This window comes from Podarcis raffonei, chromosome 7, assembly GCF_027172205.1.
Source record: "Podarcis raffonei isolate rPodRaf1 chromosome 7, rPodRaf1.pri, whole genome shotgun sequence".
Lineage (NCBI taxonomy): Eukaryota > Metazoa > Chordata > Lepidosauria > Squamata > Lacertidae > Podarcis > Podarcis raffonei.
In genome coordinates this window covers 14,284,965-14,299,201 of record NC_070608.1, presented here as the reverse complement: position 1 = coordinate 14,299,201, position 14,237 = coordinate 14,284,965, and the positions used below count along the sequence as shown (strand labels likewise).

General features: G+C 45.8%; 1 protein-coding gene across 2 annotated transcripts in view; it reads left to right on the top strand.

Moving 5' to 3' along the window:
- The window catches only part of FER1L6 (fer-1 like family member 6), a 117,223-nt gene that overhangs the window by 73,983 nt on the left and 29,003 nt on the right, over positions 1-14,237 (top strand). For both annotated transcript variants that reach the window (XM_053395324.1, XM_053395325.1), the window contains exons 24-28: positions 3,155-3,316; positions 4,845-5,028; positions 6,189-6,391; positions 11,124-11,246; positions 11,807-11,846. In XM_053395324.1, coding sequence (XP_053251299.1) covers positions 3,155-3,316; positions 4,845-5,028; positions 6,189-6,391; positions 11,124-11,246; positions 11,807-11,846 — 712 coding nt within the window. The remainder of the gene's footprint in view (positions 1-3,154; positions 3,317-4,844; positions 5,029-6,188; positions 6,392-11,123; positions 11,247-11,806; positions 11,847-14,237) is intronic.

Genomic DNA, 14,237 nt, shown 5'->3' with positions numbered 1-14,237 from the left:
GTACTGTTTTGGGGGGAGAGGAGGCGGGGAGGTGTGGAGGACTCCCTGGTCCTGAATGGGGTAACTGTGCCCCTGAAGGACCAGGTGCGCAGCCTGGGAGTCATTCTGGACTCACAGCTGTCCATGGAGGCTCAGGTCAATTCTGTGTCCAGGGCGGCTGTCTACCAGCTCCATCTGGTACGCAGGATGAGACCCTATCTGCCCGCCGACTGTCTCGCCAGAGTGGTGATGCTCTAGTTATCTCCCGCTTGAACTACTGCAATGCGCCCTACGTGGGGCTACCTTTGAAGGTGACTCGGAAACTACAGCTAATCCAGAATGCGGCGGCTAGACTGGTGACTGGGAGCGGCCGCCGAGACCACATAACACCGGTCTTGAAAGACCTACACTGGCTCCCAGTACGTTTCCGACCACAATTCAAAGTGTTGGTGCTGACCTTTAAAGCCCTAAACGGCCTCGGTCCAGTATACCTGCAGGAGCGTCTCCACCCCCATCGTTCTGCCTGGACACTGAGGTCCAGCGCCGAGGGCCTTCTGGCGGTTTCCTCACTGTTACAGGGAATCAGGCAGAGGGCCTTCTCGGTAGTGGCACCCATGCTGTGGAACGCCCTCCCACCAGATGTCAAAGAGAACAACAACTACCAGACTTTTAGAAGACATCTTAAGGCAGCCCTCTTTAGGGAAGCTTTTAATGTTTAATGGACCACTGTATTTTAATACTCAGTTGGAAGCCGCCCAGAGTGGCTGGGGAAACCCAGCTAGATGGGTGGGGTATAAATAATAAATTCTATTCTATTCTATTCTATTCTATTCTATTCTATTCTATTCTATTCTATTCTATTCTATTATACCAAGTCAAACCATTGGTCCATTCAGCCCAGTATTGCTGACACTAACTGACAGTAGCTCTCCAAGGTTTTACACTGGGGATGTTCCCAGCCCTACCTAGAGACACAGGACTTTGCACCCGGAACCTTTTGCATGCAAAGCAGGTGCTCTCCCACTGAGCTATGGCTCATCTCTATATATTACCCTGTGTGGCAACAGGGGTTAAATACTTTCTTCTAGACACATAACACACAGCCTTAGAGATTCCAATTATTTGCAGTTGCCAAGCAAGATTCTTATCCAGAAGAGATGGAAACTTGCTGGGCATAAATCTTTGAAAACAACTCATTATTCTCTTTCTCCCTTTTCCCTCGCCCCCAGTTTGTAAATCAGTTTTTAAAGAATCGACTCGAGGTGCTATTTGTCACCATTTAAGGGGCAGGGAAGGGACGCGGGTGGTGCTGTGGGTTAAACCACAGAGCCTAGGGCTTGCTGATCAGAAGTTTGAATCCCCACGGTTTGAAACCCCACGATGGGGTGAGCTCCCACTGCTTGGTCCCTGCTTCTGCCAACCTAGCAGTTCAAAAGCACGTCAAAGTGCAAGTAGATAAATAGGTACCACTCTGGCGGGAAGGTAAACAGTGTTTCTGTGCACTGCTCTGGTTCGCCAGAAGTGGCTTAGTCATGCTGGCCACATGACCCGGAAGCTGTACGCCGGCCAATAAAGTGGGATGAGCGCTGCAACCCCAGAGTCGGCCACGACTGGACCTAATGGTCAGGGGTCCCTTTACCTTCTAAGGGGCAGGGAAGAGCACATTTCAGGCATTTAGCCTGAACATTCAAGGGCAAAAAGTGTGAGGGCCTGAGGCATATACTCCAAGCCCATACCTGCTGGGACTGATTGGATGCAGAAGAATGGTGGGAAGAACCAACTGGGGAACTCCAAAGGAAGGAGGCTCAGAGCCCAGCAATTGGTGGTGGGATGACAATGAGTGGTCAGAAGGAGGAGACTAGGAGGAGGAGATGGAGGTGTCGGAAGCTGAAGAGATAACAGGGCTTAGTGTGCGGGGAGAGTCTGTGGCAGAGAGAAGTCCAGAATCAGAGGCGGAAGCTGAAGCTGAAGCAGGGGAGAAAGGAGACCAAGAGGCAGAGATGGGTCAGGCTGGTGAAGAGACAGAGATGTCTCCCCCTCCTGTTGCAATAAGCTCTTCCCCCCGTCTCCCAGAAGAGGAACGCAGCGGGAGGAGCAAAGGCAGGCATGCCGGTGCCGTCTCAGATTGCTTGGGGAGAACCCTGAAGCACTTAAGCAGCTGTGGGGAGGTGGGGACCTCCAGCTTCTGCAGCTTCTTCACAGGGACAAGACCGACTGAAGAAGAGCTGCTGTGCTCATTAGGCCTGACACTCCTTTGCTGATCCTGGTTTCTTTGCTTTCCAATAAAGAGTTAATTCCACTTAGTTCGTGTGATTTACTGCTGGCTCTCTCCTGACACTGGGCATGACCGCTCCACCCCACGTTACCTTTTTGCACTGTGGGATGGCATGAATGTAATCAGAAATTTCCCTGTGATTAGGATAGGGTTACCAGAGGACAGTCCCTAGATTTGCGAATAAGTCCATCCCTGGAATGTCCCCGGATTTCACCTAGTGCCCCCAGGAAACAGAGCAGCGGCAGTCTCAGCAGCCTAGAGCAGTTGGCTATGGCTGGCTTCAGGAGCTGCCCAGAAGTGCTGGTGGTGCAGGGGCTCTAAGATGCAGCTTCCGGGCCCCAGCAACTAAGCTGTGAAGGGAGGCTTCATGCTGACTATCAAAGTAAGGTTACCATACGTCCCCATTTCCCGGGGCCAGTTCCCAGATGTACAAATCAGTCCCCATACAAAATCCATTGAAGTTGAAAAGTGTCCCCAGATTCATTGAAAAAAATCTGGTAACCTTAAATTAGGACAACTTGGTGGTGCAGCTGAATGCACTTAAACCCTGCCCTGCCTGATCCAGACTTTTGCAATAAATATGTGAAGGTCAGGAGTGGAGGGTTCAGGCTGCTGCATGTGGAAATGTTGGGAGCACATGTCTTGCTCCTGTGTGTTTAGCGTGAAAGGCTGAAGAGAACAATGCAGAACAGGCGAAGTTAGAACAGAGACAGCTGCCTTAGGCTGAATCAGACCAGTATAAGGCCAAATTGTGAGCCTCGTCCCTTCTATCCCCACATCTGAAATACAGAGGACGATAACCTGGTCTACCTTGCAGGACTGCTGCAATTGCAAGTACTCAGATAATGTACAGAAATGAATTGCGCACACGCTAAGTGTTTTTCTTATCCCCGTTGAAAGGTTCTCTTCTGGGGTCTCCGTGAACTGAAGAAGGTTCAGCTCCTTTCTGTGGATCGCCCACAAGTTCTCATTGAATGCGCCAGCAAAGGGGTGAAATCGTGTGTCATCCAGAGCTACAAAAACAACCCAAATTTTAATGTCCAGGCAGACTGGTTTGAAGTGGTAAGTAGGTATAACTTGCTGCTGGTCAGACTCCCTCTTTCCTCTTTCCCCCCCTGAAAAACAAGCAGCAGAGTAAAGTTTGGGAATAACCCATGGGATAGTTCTTCAGAAGTGGGGCTGGGGAGATGGTGGCTCCAATTTTAGCGCAGCTCACAGGGTGACTTTGGACCAACTATCATCTGTAAACTTAAAGCTGCCTCAGAGGGTTCTTATGAGGACAAACTGTGGGGGTCTCATATATTCAACCTAGGTGTTATGTACGGAGTTGAATAGGATCCAAAAGGCAGCAGTTGATTGGTCCTAGAACAATAGGATTCAGAATGCAGCAGTCTGATTGGTCCTAGAACAATGCAGCAGTATGCTTGGTCTTCAGGAGCCACCCAATCCAGCTCCAGGTGGAAGTGAATCCACAACTTGATTGGCCTACAGGAGAATTCTGGAATTAGCCAATCACATGCAGCCCATTGTGTAAATAATGTATATAAAGCAAATACTTTGGAGGAACATTGATTCCTCCTCATCACTATGAGCTGAATAAAGAGCAGGAAATCCACTCTCGACTCCGAGTATATTTCACTGGCGACGAAGGTGGGATCCCGCTGAGCTGACTGCCACACACAGCACCGCAGCACCGCCCCCTGCCGCACCACTAGTCGAGAGTGGATTTCACTAGGGGTGGGTGAGAAATGTAAGTTTACATTTCAATAAGAAACTGCCTAATTCACATTTCTTAAACCTATAGAAGAACCAAAACACAGCTGTCCTTTTAAGTTTGCACATCTCCCAGATTCACGATAGAGTTCTCAAAGCAAACAATATACACAAAAATGTTTGTATTAGGGGAAGTGTGCAGAAAAGCTGTGCATATATTAGTGAAAGCAACATCCAAAACACATTATACTTGGGCAGATTGCTTGCAAAAATGGGCATTTTCGTCAAAAGGGCATCCAAAAATGTGTTTATTAGGCGCAACCTGCACTAAAATGCTGGTGATTTTTTATAAGGATTTGTTTTTATTCTAAATTGCTTGCAGACATTTGGGAGTTACCAAGTGGTGACGGGCCCTTTGTTCAATGGGGCTTGTGAATTAATAGATCAAATTAGAGTTATCCCATTAGATTTTGCAAAGAGCAAAATATGGTGGTTCTTGGGTGCAACAGGGACAAGAATAGAAACATTTAAGATTACAGCTTTGCTCAAACTAAACAGGTGAGGATGAGAGATCATTGGGAGCCCTGTGTGAAGAGTATATAAAAAGAAACATGTACAGGTAGGTGAAATTTCTAGAGTCACGGACAAAGTTTCATCAATTTGGAAGATCCTGAAGAGGCCAAATTTCTATGGAAACCAAAACAGTTAGTGAAGCCAAAGTTGCAGGGAATTATATTGCATTTCTCTACATTAGATAGCTGCTACATCTCAGATTAAAACAAAATTATCAATGGGCCAGTGAGTAAATTCTGGTAACCACCACATCAGAAGACAAAGAATTGATTATTATCGGATCTTCTCCTTTCTCCTCTGCTAGGAACTGCCTGAAAATGAACTGCTGCACCCACCTCTTAGCATATGTGTAGTTGACTGGAGAGCCTTTGGACGCAGCACTTTGGTTGGAACCCACACTATCAATTGCCTGAAGCAGTTTCTGTATAAGCCTAAAGAACTGCCTGCCTCACCAGCAAAAGAGCCCGACATTGTGGAAATCGACAAAGGTAAGAAGTGCTGAGCGTTTGCGTCTAAGAGGCTTATATTCACATGAGTAAAAGAGGTTCTATTTGTATGAGTCTTAAATATGATATGAGCAAGCTCACATAGAAAATATCTGCATGATTTTTATAGCTTAGTTTATTGCTGGGGGGTGGGGGAAAATCATGTTATAGACCAAAGGCGATCAATACAGCCTGGCAATAATGAGTAATTGGCTGCGGTCCACCATAGGATGTTGATTTTATGTATTCATTTATTTGATTTGTATACTACCCTTCATCCGAAGATCTCAAGGCGGTTCACAGAATAAAAATACAAAAAGGAAACACAAAATACATGGTAAGAACAAGCACAAAACAAAACTCCCACAAACACATTTAAACGGGCCTTAGAATGTTAATCAGCCAAAGGCCTGGATGAAGAGGAAGGTTTTCGCCTGGCGCCTAAAGGTGTATTATTATTATTATTATTATTATTATTATTATTATTATTATTCCACAAAGGGAATTTTGTGGAGCATTCCACAAATGGAGAGCCACTGCAGAGCCCCTCCCCATCACTGTGTGTGAGCCAAGAGATTTCTTTCATTGATATCTCCCATAATTCTTCAGCAACCATTCACACTCATTAGCATTGACATTTATTGAATCCTACAAAGCATTAAAACAACCCTTGCTATGTAGGCATAAAGTCCCAGTTTTAATCCTTGGGATTTCCATTATTTATTATTATTATTAATTTATACCCTTCCCATCTGGCTGGGTTTCCCCAGCCACTCTGGGCAGCTTACAGAATATATAAAACATAGTAAAATATCAAACAGCCCTGTCAGGAAGGGCTGAAAGATCTTGACAGAAGAGCAGAAGAGGAGCGTGGCTGGATCAGGCCAAACACCCATCTCCTCCAGTTTCTCACAGTGGCTAACCAAAGCCTCTGGGAAGCCCACGAGCAGGGCCTGGGCATTCAGAGGCATACTGCCTCTGTGACAAGGAGATAGAACACACCCATTATAACTGGTAGCCATTGATAGAGTGATCCTCCATTTTTCCCTAGTAGATGTGGCAGCGTCTGATTCTCAATACAATGCAGCTTTGAGAAGGCCCACAGTTTGCTGAGAGAGCCCACTAGGTGAGCCACCGCAATAACAAGTGTTTCTGGTTTCCAGCTTCACCCGCTCCAGCGCAACTTCAGTCGCCTCAGCCTGAAGAGTCTTCAGGAGATCATGTCTATATTGACGTGGAACCTGGTGAGCCTGTGTTGGCCATGCCAGAGCCAGAGCCATTGGCTCCATCGCCTCTGCTGGCACCTTCCCTGAAACCTGCTCCTCCTCCTCCTACCTCGACCCCTGCAAAAGACGAGAAGCAAAAAGTAGGTAGCATTGCAGTAGCTGGCTGGCTTCATTCTGGAGCTCTGGGATAGTACATTTTCCTCCATATTGATTGAAGTAATATTCTGTTAATATTCTGTTGCATATTAATGAATGTGTCATGAGCTCAGCCTACACTCATGTAGGACCCTGGCAGAGACACATGCCTGACTGCCATGTTCTCTTCTTCCTGCTCGATCGTTCGGGAGCTTCAAAAGCTTTCTTCTGCCCGAACATCACATCGACCAATGCCAACAGACATCAGCACACTTAGGGATCTGCAGAGTTTGCACATCATGCATAACAGACCTCAGCAGCTCAGCATTTTGGCTAATCTACTTTATTTACATATAAACACACACGGAGCACTGCAACATGGCTCCCTCTCTCTCTAGCATCAGACAGCAAAGAGAAAAAGAACGAAGGACAATAGTTCCCACTTCGCGGAACACAGTAACACAAACATCCTGTCTCTGTTACTTCCCACTTTGTGGAGTCAAAACATATACCGTCATGTGATAGACAACAATCCCATGACTGAAATCACGGAGCAGGAATTCTAACAGAATGATCATGACTAGGACTCAAAGGCAGTACCAACAGCAACTCTCCTTCTCAGTCAGCATTAAGAAGTGACCAGAGCCTGTAACTAGGGAAAGGCATTGGGACCACAAAAGAGAAAATACGCTATTTCATTTTCATTTGACAAGGCAACATCTCCCACGAGGTCTTAGTATCATAAATCTGCTCACAGGGGCCCAGTTACAGCAGGAGATAATTCACAAAACCGTAGAGCTGTTTCTCAGAGGTCATTACTATGACTTTATTGACTTGTATTAATCATTTTGATGAATTTGTTGTCGCTTGCTTTATTTATATGCAATGCTGTTTAATAGTATAGTGATTGTAATGGGTATATATATATATATATATATATATATATATATATATAACACGCTTTTGTGAGTCGAGGACCCGCCACCCGCGTAGAGATAAATAAGACACAAGGACACAGTATTTTAGTTTAATGGGTTAAATAAGGCCACAACTTTATTGGTTACAGCATGTGAGTGGTATTGGCTTAGGCATTGGATCAAGCAATCTATACATGACTCCACCCCGCTCAGCGGGGAGTCATTTGAGGGCTAACAACCAGTGGGAGGAGCTTGTTGATGCAAATACAACTGGAAGCTTCCCCTGATGTCACCAGGGGTCGTGCCATGGCCCTAGCCACCAGTAGGGCATTGGACAGGATCCATGACCGCCGGATCCCTTTAACGGAATACCCAAATAAGAGGAGAGGTAGGTGATAGCCACAACCTGCCCTCCAACACACTACACATATTCCAATGCCTAACCGCCAATACCAGAAAGTTGTGGCGATTTGCTACAAGGTAGGCAGAAAACCAAGAGGCTGGTGCCAATTTGCCAGTTGGATTAAAATTCCTGCCAGGCCCACTGGCCAACCAAGGTAACCGACCAAAGTCCATAGCTAGGTCAAAAGCAAAGAAATGACCTAGAGAGAGGGAGGGATGGTGATCCATCGAAAAACAGGAAAAGAATGGGGGCCCAGCGCTGCCGCGGCCGCTTAACTGTGGCTAAACCCCACCCACACGCCAGCCCTATTGGCTAGCTGACAGGGCTTGGCGTGGCAGCTGGGGAGAGCTGACGCAGGGGGCCGAATACACGCCCCCTCCCCCCGCCGACAAGGAACCGGCTCCCACTCACAACTTCTCCCCTCTGGAAAGAGAGTCTTTGTGATTATTGTGAGCCGCTTTGAGATCATCATTTGTTGTTGGAAAAGTGGAATGGAAAGATCAAATCAAATCTAGTTCATCTCCCTGCTCATGCAGAAACTTTAGTATTAGAGCACCCCCTTGATACCTGTAACAAGGGAGAATCCACCACTGTCTAAGCCACCCTTTTCCAGCTCTAAAAAACCTACAGCATTTAACCTAAATACTTCGAACTGAATAACAACAGCTTACTGTCACCTTTGGGACGCGGGTGGCACAGAGCCTAAGGCTTGCAGATCAGAAGGTCAGTGGTTCGGGGACTTCCGGGTTGGCGCCATTGTTTAATGGCGGATTCCCTCCGAGCTCCGGAGGGAATCGGCTCCGTAGCGTCTGGGTCTGGCCGCTGCGGCGAAGCGGGGACCCTTAAAATCACAGGCGCGGATGCCTGTGAACACAGAGACTCGGCGGGCACCATTTGCGCCCCCCAATCCGCGACGGAGCCTTTTTAAAGGCTTCGGAACGGAGGCAGGGTGAGGCGTGGTGCTGAGAGTACTCCCTCGCCTACGGAGTGAAGCCGCAAGCCATTGACAGAGAGCGCCAACTTCTTCCAAGATCGACTGGACTTTAAAATACTAACCCGTGAGTAATACGGAGATTGGGACTTTAAAAAAAAAATTTAATTTTGAATTTGGAACGAGCGGGTAGGGGCTAAAAAGGAAGTCACCCCCCCCTCTTTGTAAACAAGTTAAAGCAAAGGACTGGGCAACTAAGGTCGAGAGAACCTGTTTTCTAGTGAAAAGATCTTGATTTCACGGTTTTGACACTATAAGGATATACTGGAGGATAAAAAGAATTTGGGGACTGGAATTTCACCCCCCCCCCGAGACCCGGGAACGCCCCAAGAGAAAGTCTGTTGTATGGAAGATTTTGACAGCTGTCAAGAGAGCTGCTAGTCAGCTAGTTGCCAGCTGGAAAAAGAGAACATTGTTTCTGCTGTTTTTGTGGGTTCATCTGGTATAACTTTGTTGAAAACAATGAGGGCTGATACAAAATAATTGGACTTTTGGTTTCGAGCTGAAAGGAACATTAAGGAACTAAAATCCCCCTAGAGGGGTAATAGGGATACTACACTACAAAAATGACTGGAGTATGTAAACTCCAAGCAGAACTGGACAGAGTGCTCGCTCTCTTGGGAAATTTGAAAGATGAATACAATGTTATGTCTACAAAGATATCACTACTACACCGGTCAGTAAACAACAGTTCTGAGCTGGATAAAGATTTGAAACAGGAAGCCTACTCAACTGAACAAATAAATGAAACTGAAAGTGCAGAAATGATGGAGCAAGGTGCTGTTTTTGAAGAAAATGAAGGAGAAGCAGGAGACGTGCAGGAGCTAAAGGAGAGTTACAATATGAGGCCTGACATGATGATAAAAAAGGATAATAAAAATTGGATGTGGAAAGCCTGGTCTGAACGGGAGCCTGGAAAATGGAGAGATCTCCCTTGGAGGAGATCTGAAGACCTGAGGATTATAAATCTGCGGAAGGTGAAAGCTGGAGCCTTGGGGACATCTGGATCTGTAAGAAATTTGAAACAAAAGTTGGAGCCCCCCATAGGCTTTGCCTTTAAGTATGGAAGACTGACTGGAAGCAACAAGGACTCTGCTGGTCCGGAGCCCCTTCGAGACTTGGGGTTTGATATTAAGGACCATCAAAGAGACCAGCAGAAAGGAACTGAGAGAGATAAAAGGGCCTCGGATGTGAGGTCTCCAGGTTAGATAAATAACACAAAGACTGATGGACATTGGTCGGGGATTGGAACCGGGAAAAGGGTGGGTAGAGGTTGGGAATCCAAAGGGCACATAAGGATAATTTGTTCTCTTTTTTTTTACTTTAAATTAGTGGTAAGGAAATTGGGTAAATCGTGGAAGGGAAACTTTGGTCGACTTTAGGAAAAAGGTCTAAGAATAGTTAATGAGGTATAAGTATTGATGTGCGTTTTAAATAAGGTAAAATTGGTTTCTTCTTATTTAAATTAATTGAAAATAAGATTGTTAAAAATAAATGGAGGAAATGGAAAAAAGGAAGTAAAGTAAAAAATGGTATGTTAGAATAAATGTATAAGTTAAGGTAAAGAAATAAGTTAAGGACTTGCTGAACTGACAACTTAAATTGGAATACAAGAAGGGGAGGTGTGAGGAAGTCTGAGAAATAAGGTTAAGAACATTATGTGTTTTTTCTATTTTTCTTTTGTTCTTTAATTTTGTTATGTATTTTTGTATTTTTCTTTTGTTCTGTTTATTTTTTTGTTCTTGTTTGTTTTTTGAAAATGCTAATAAATATTATTTAAAAAAAAAAAAAAGAAGGTCAGTGGTTCGAATCCCTGTGACGGGGAGAGCTCCCATTGCTCGGTCCCTGCTCTTGCCAACCTAGCAGTTCAAAAGCATGCCAGTGCAAGTAGATAAATAGGTACTGCTCTGGCGGGAAGGTAAACAGAGTTTCTGTACGCTGCTCTGGTTCACCAGAAGCGGCTTAGTCATGCTGGCCACATGACGTGGAAGCTGTACGCCGGCTCCATCGGTCAATAAAGTGAGATGAGCGCTGCAACCCCAGAGTCGCCCGCGACTGGACCTAATGGTCAGGGGTCCATTTACCTTTACCTTTACTGTCGCCTTTGGGCCCCCTTTGTAAACCAGAGATGGCCGGTCTCTGATCTTCAGGTGGCAGTAGGACCTAATCCTTCCCCCAACCCCAGTTGTCCCAGAACAACATTGCAAAGTGAGCACCTCCTCAACGAAGTTTTCATTACCGAAGTGTTCAGTCCATGTGGACCCAAAGCATTGTGCGTGGAAACATCTGTGCTTGATCTTTTGATGCAGATATGGTCATGTAGCTGCCTCTCCAACGCCACCATTTATCCTCAGGCTGAAATGGATCTGCAGGTCCATTCTCTCCTCCTGGCATCTTTGTAACTCCAACTTTTTTTTCCTTTCCAGGCCTCAAGGAAATCAACTCGGCGCTCCACCAAGAGGAAAAAGAGGACAATAGCTGACGAATCGGCTGAAAATGTTATTGATTGGTGGTCAAAGTATTATGCCTCTGTACAAAAAGGACAAAAGGTAGGGACTCTGGGAACCCTGTGCATGCAAGGAGTACAGTTTGTGACTCATCCGTGTAAAAGTATGGTGTTGAATGCATTTTCCCCCCACAGAAATGTCACAGAATGTATGTCTTGCAACTCATGATGCTTTGGCCTGTGTGCTAAGCATGCATGGATGTACATGTGGGCCCACAGGCACACATAAATGTATCTGACCACTGAGGACGGCACTTTATGGGCTGGATGAAACTGTCTGTGGCCAACAAAATGGGCCACACTAAACCTGTTAAGAGCCATCGATGTGCCACGGGATTCTTTTACTTTTTGCATTGAGAGTATTTCAGTATCACTAACTATGAATCTCCAGGGGGGATTTAAAAAACAAAAATCTGGAACATGGAAATGAGGGCTGCAGTCTTTCTCTTCTACAAAGGAGGGAAGCAAATTGATTTCTACTTTAACAAGAGTCGAGATATTAAAGCAGAACTGTAACTAAAGTGGCTTGCTCTTTATTGTTCTATTTATGCAAGTTTCTGTCTACCTGTTGTTTTTAAAAAACCTCTTATTTTATTTTGAAAGGCAAAAGTGCTCGATTTCAGTGATGGAAAGCCAGGAAACGGTGAGTATCTACATTTGCATTTTTCTTTCTCTTTCTCGGTTCATATTGAAAGCTGCACAGTTTGATTTCATCTTCCTGTTTGCGAATGGCCCAGATACTCAGCATCCCTTGTGGGAACAAAAGGGCTCTTTCTGTATGCAGAAAAGCTTTCGGTCCAGTAGAGGCTCCAGCTAGGAAGGGGGAAAGGCAATTTTGCTGATATCCTCCTAACTCCTGCAGTTTTCTGTACCACCTCCCCACTGTGCCAGAGGATCCGGCAACTGTTCAGAGCACATTTTCATCCAGCACTAGCAGCTGATGGGTGAGGGAAAAATAATGAAAAATCGCCTCCTTTCCTTCACTTAGTGGGAGCGGAGTTCAGAGTTTTGCTTGTGGCAACAGCTGATCTGAGCCATAGATAGATAGAGATCTATCTCTATCTATCTATCTATCTATCATCTATCTATCTATCATCTATCTATCATCTATCATCTATCTATCTATCTATCTATCTATCTATCTATCTATCTATCTATCTATCATCTATCTATCATCTATCTATCTATCTATCTATCATCTATCTATCTATCTATCTATCATCTATCATCTATCTATCTATCTATATCTATCTATCATCTATCTATCTATATCTATCTATCTACCTATCTATCATCTATCTATCTATCTATCTATCTATCTATCTATCTATCTATCTATCATCTATCTATCTATCTATCTATCATCTATCTAATCTATCTCTGAGCCATTATCTGCACTTTACAGATCAGTCTGGGGTTTTGTGCAATGCAGCCCAGACAAACACCTGAAGTCTTGCGCACATTTTTACCTTGTGTGTAAGGAAAAAGGTAAAGGACCCTGGACGGCTAAGTCCAGTCAAAGGTGACTATGGGGTTGCGGCGCTCATCTCGCATTCAGGCTGAGGGAGCCGGTGTCTGTCCACAGACCAGGGGCGGAGGAAGGAGGTGCAGTGGGGGTGGGTTGCCCCAGGTGTCACCACTGAGGGGGGTGACAAGATGCCGGGCGGCACTCACTGTGGGGCCTGCAGTGCGCCCGAGCCACCTGTCTCTCTCGTGCCCAAATGGTCCACCCGCTGCCTCCCCCCCAGCTGTAGAGTGGCTGAGTGGGAGGAGGCAGGCAGACTCCAGAGACCTTGTGGTGTGCCCAGCCCCTATGAGTGGCTCGAGCCACCCCTGGGCGCACCGCCCCAGGCACCTGAGTGGCTTTCTCCGCCGCTGCCACAGACAGCTTTTCAGGTCATGCAGCCAGCACGACTAAACCGCTTCTGGTGCAACGGAACACTGTGACGGAAACCAGAGTGCACGGAAATGCCGTTTACCTTCCCGTCGCAGTGGTACCTATTTATCTACTTGTACTGGTGTGCTTTCAAACTGCTAGGTTGGCAGGAGCTGGGACAGAGCAACAGGATCACACCTCATCACAGGGATTCGAACCGCCAACCTTCTGATTGGCAAGATCAAGAGGCTCAGTGGTTTAGACCACAGCACCACCTGCGTCCTTTTACCTTTTACCATGTGTATACCATCCCGCCCACTGTGGGTCTCCTTCCTTGGAGGTTTTTAAGCAGAGGTTGGATGGCCATCTGTCATGGATGCTTTTGCTGACATCCCTGAATTGTAGGGGGTTGGACTAGATGACCCTTGGATCCCTTTCAGCTCTATGATTCTAGCTTGTTCACCTCCTGTGGTTCCAGTTCTGCTGAGGCCCCCCTTGGCTGCTGTTTATATAACAATTCATGCTGTCGCTAAGACATCTAGCTTAGCCCTAAGCACAGATACACCAAGAGTCAAATAAAGCCAAAATATTTCAGGGGAGGCTTTGTTGGAGATCTGGCAGCTAATATCTTGGCTCTTGGCATACCCTGTCTTTTATAAATGTGTCTGACCCTTAATTATTTGTTTGCCTGTTTGCCTGTTTTTAAACTTAACTCCACAAGTGCAGCATAGATTTGACCTAATTTATTGCTGGCCCGAAAACTGCAGGTGAATGGAATTTCAATCATTAACTCACTGGTGTAGCAGAGTTTGCCAGAAATCTAATTATGCAGGCAATTTGCATCTCCGCATGATTGAAACATCTTGATAGGCCGGCAAGGAGTCCTTTTTTTTCTGATTGCTGTATCCATGTCCAAAATAACTTTTCCCGTCACCTTAAAGAGAATTCTTCCATTCAGCTGCTAGGGGGCTGCAGTTTCCCCCCTTCCTTTCTGATGAACCTGGTGGGTGGGAATTAGGATAAAGGATCTCACCTGCATTTTCTTTAAAAATAAATAAATAAGAAAGTACATTTGAGGCACATAGGCATTTTACACTGGTGTGGACCCTAGACCTCTGAAATGCTACTTTAGTCTTATGCAGGGCCAGTGCCAACTAA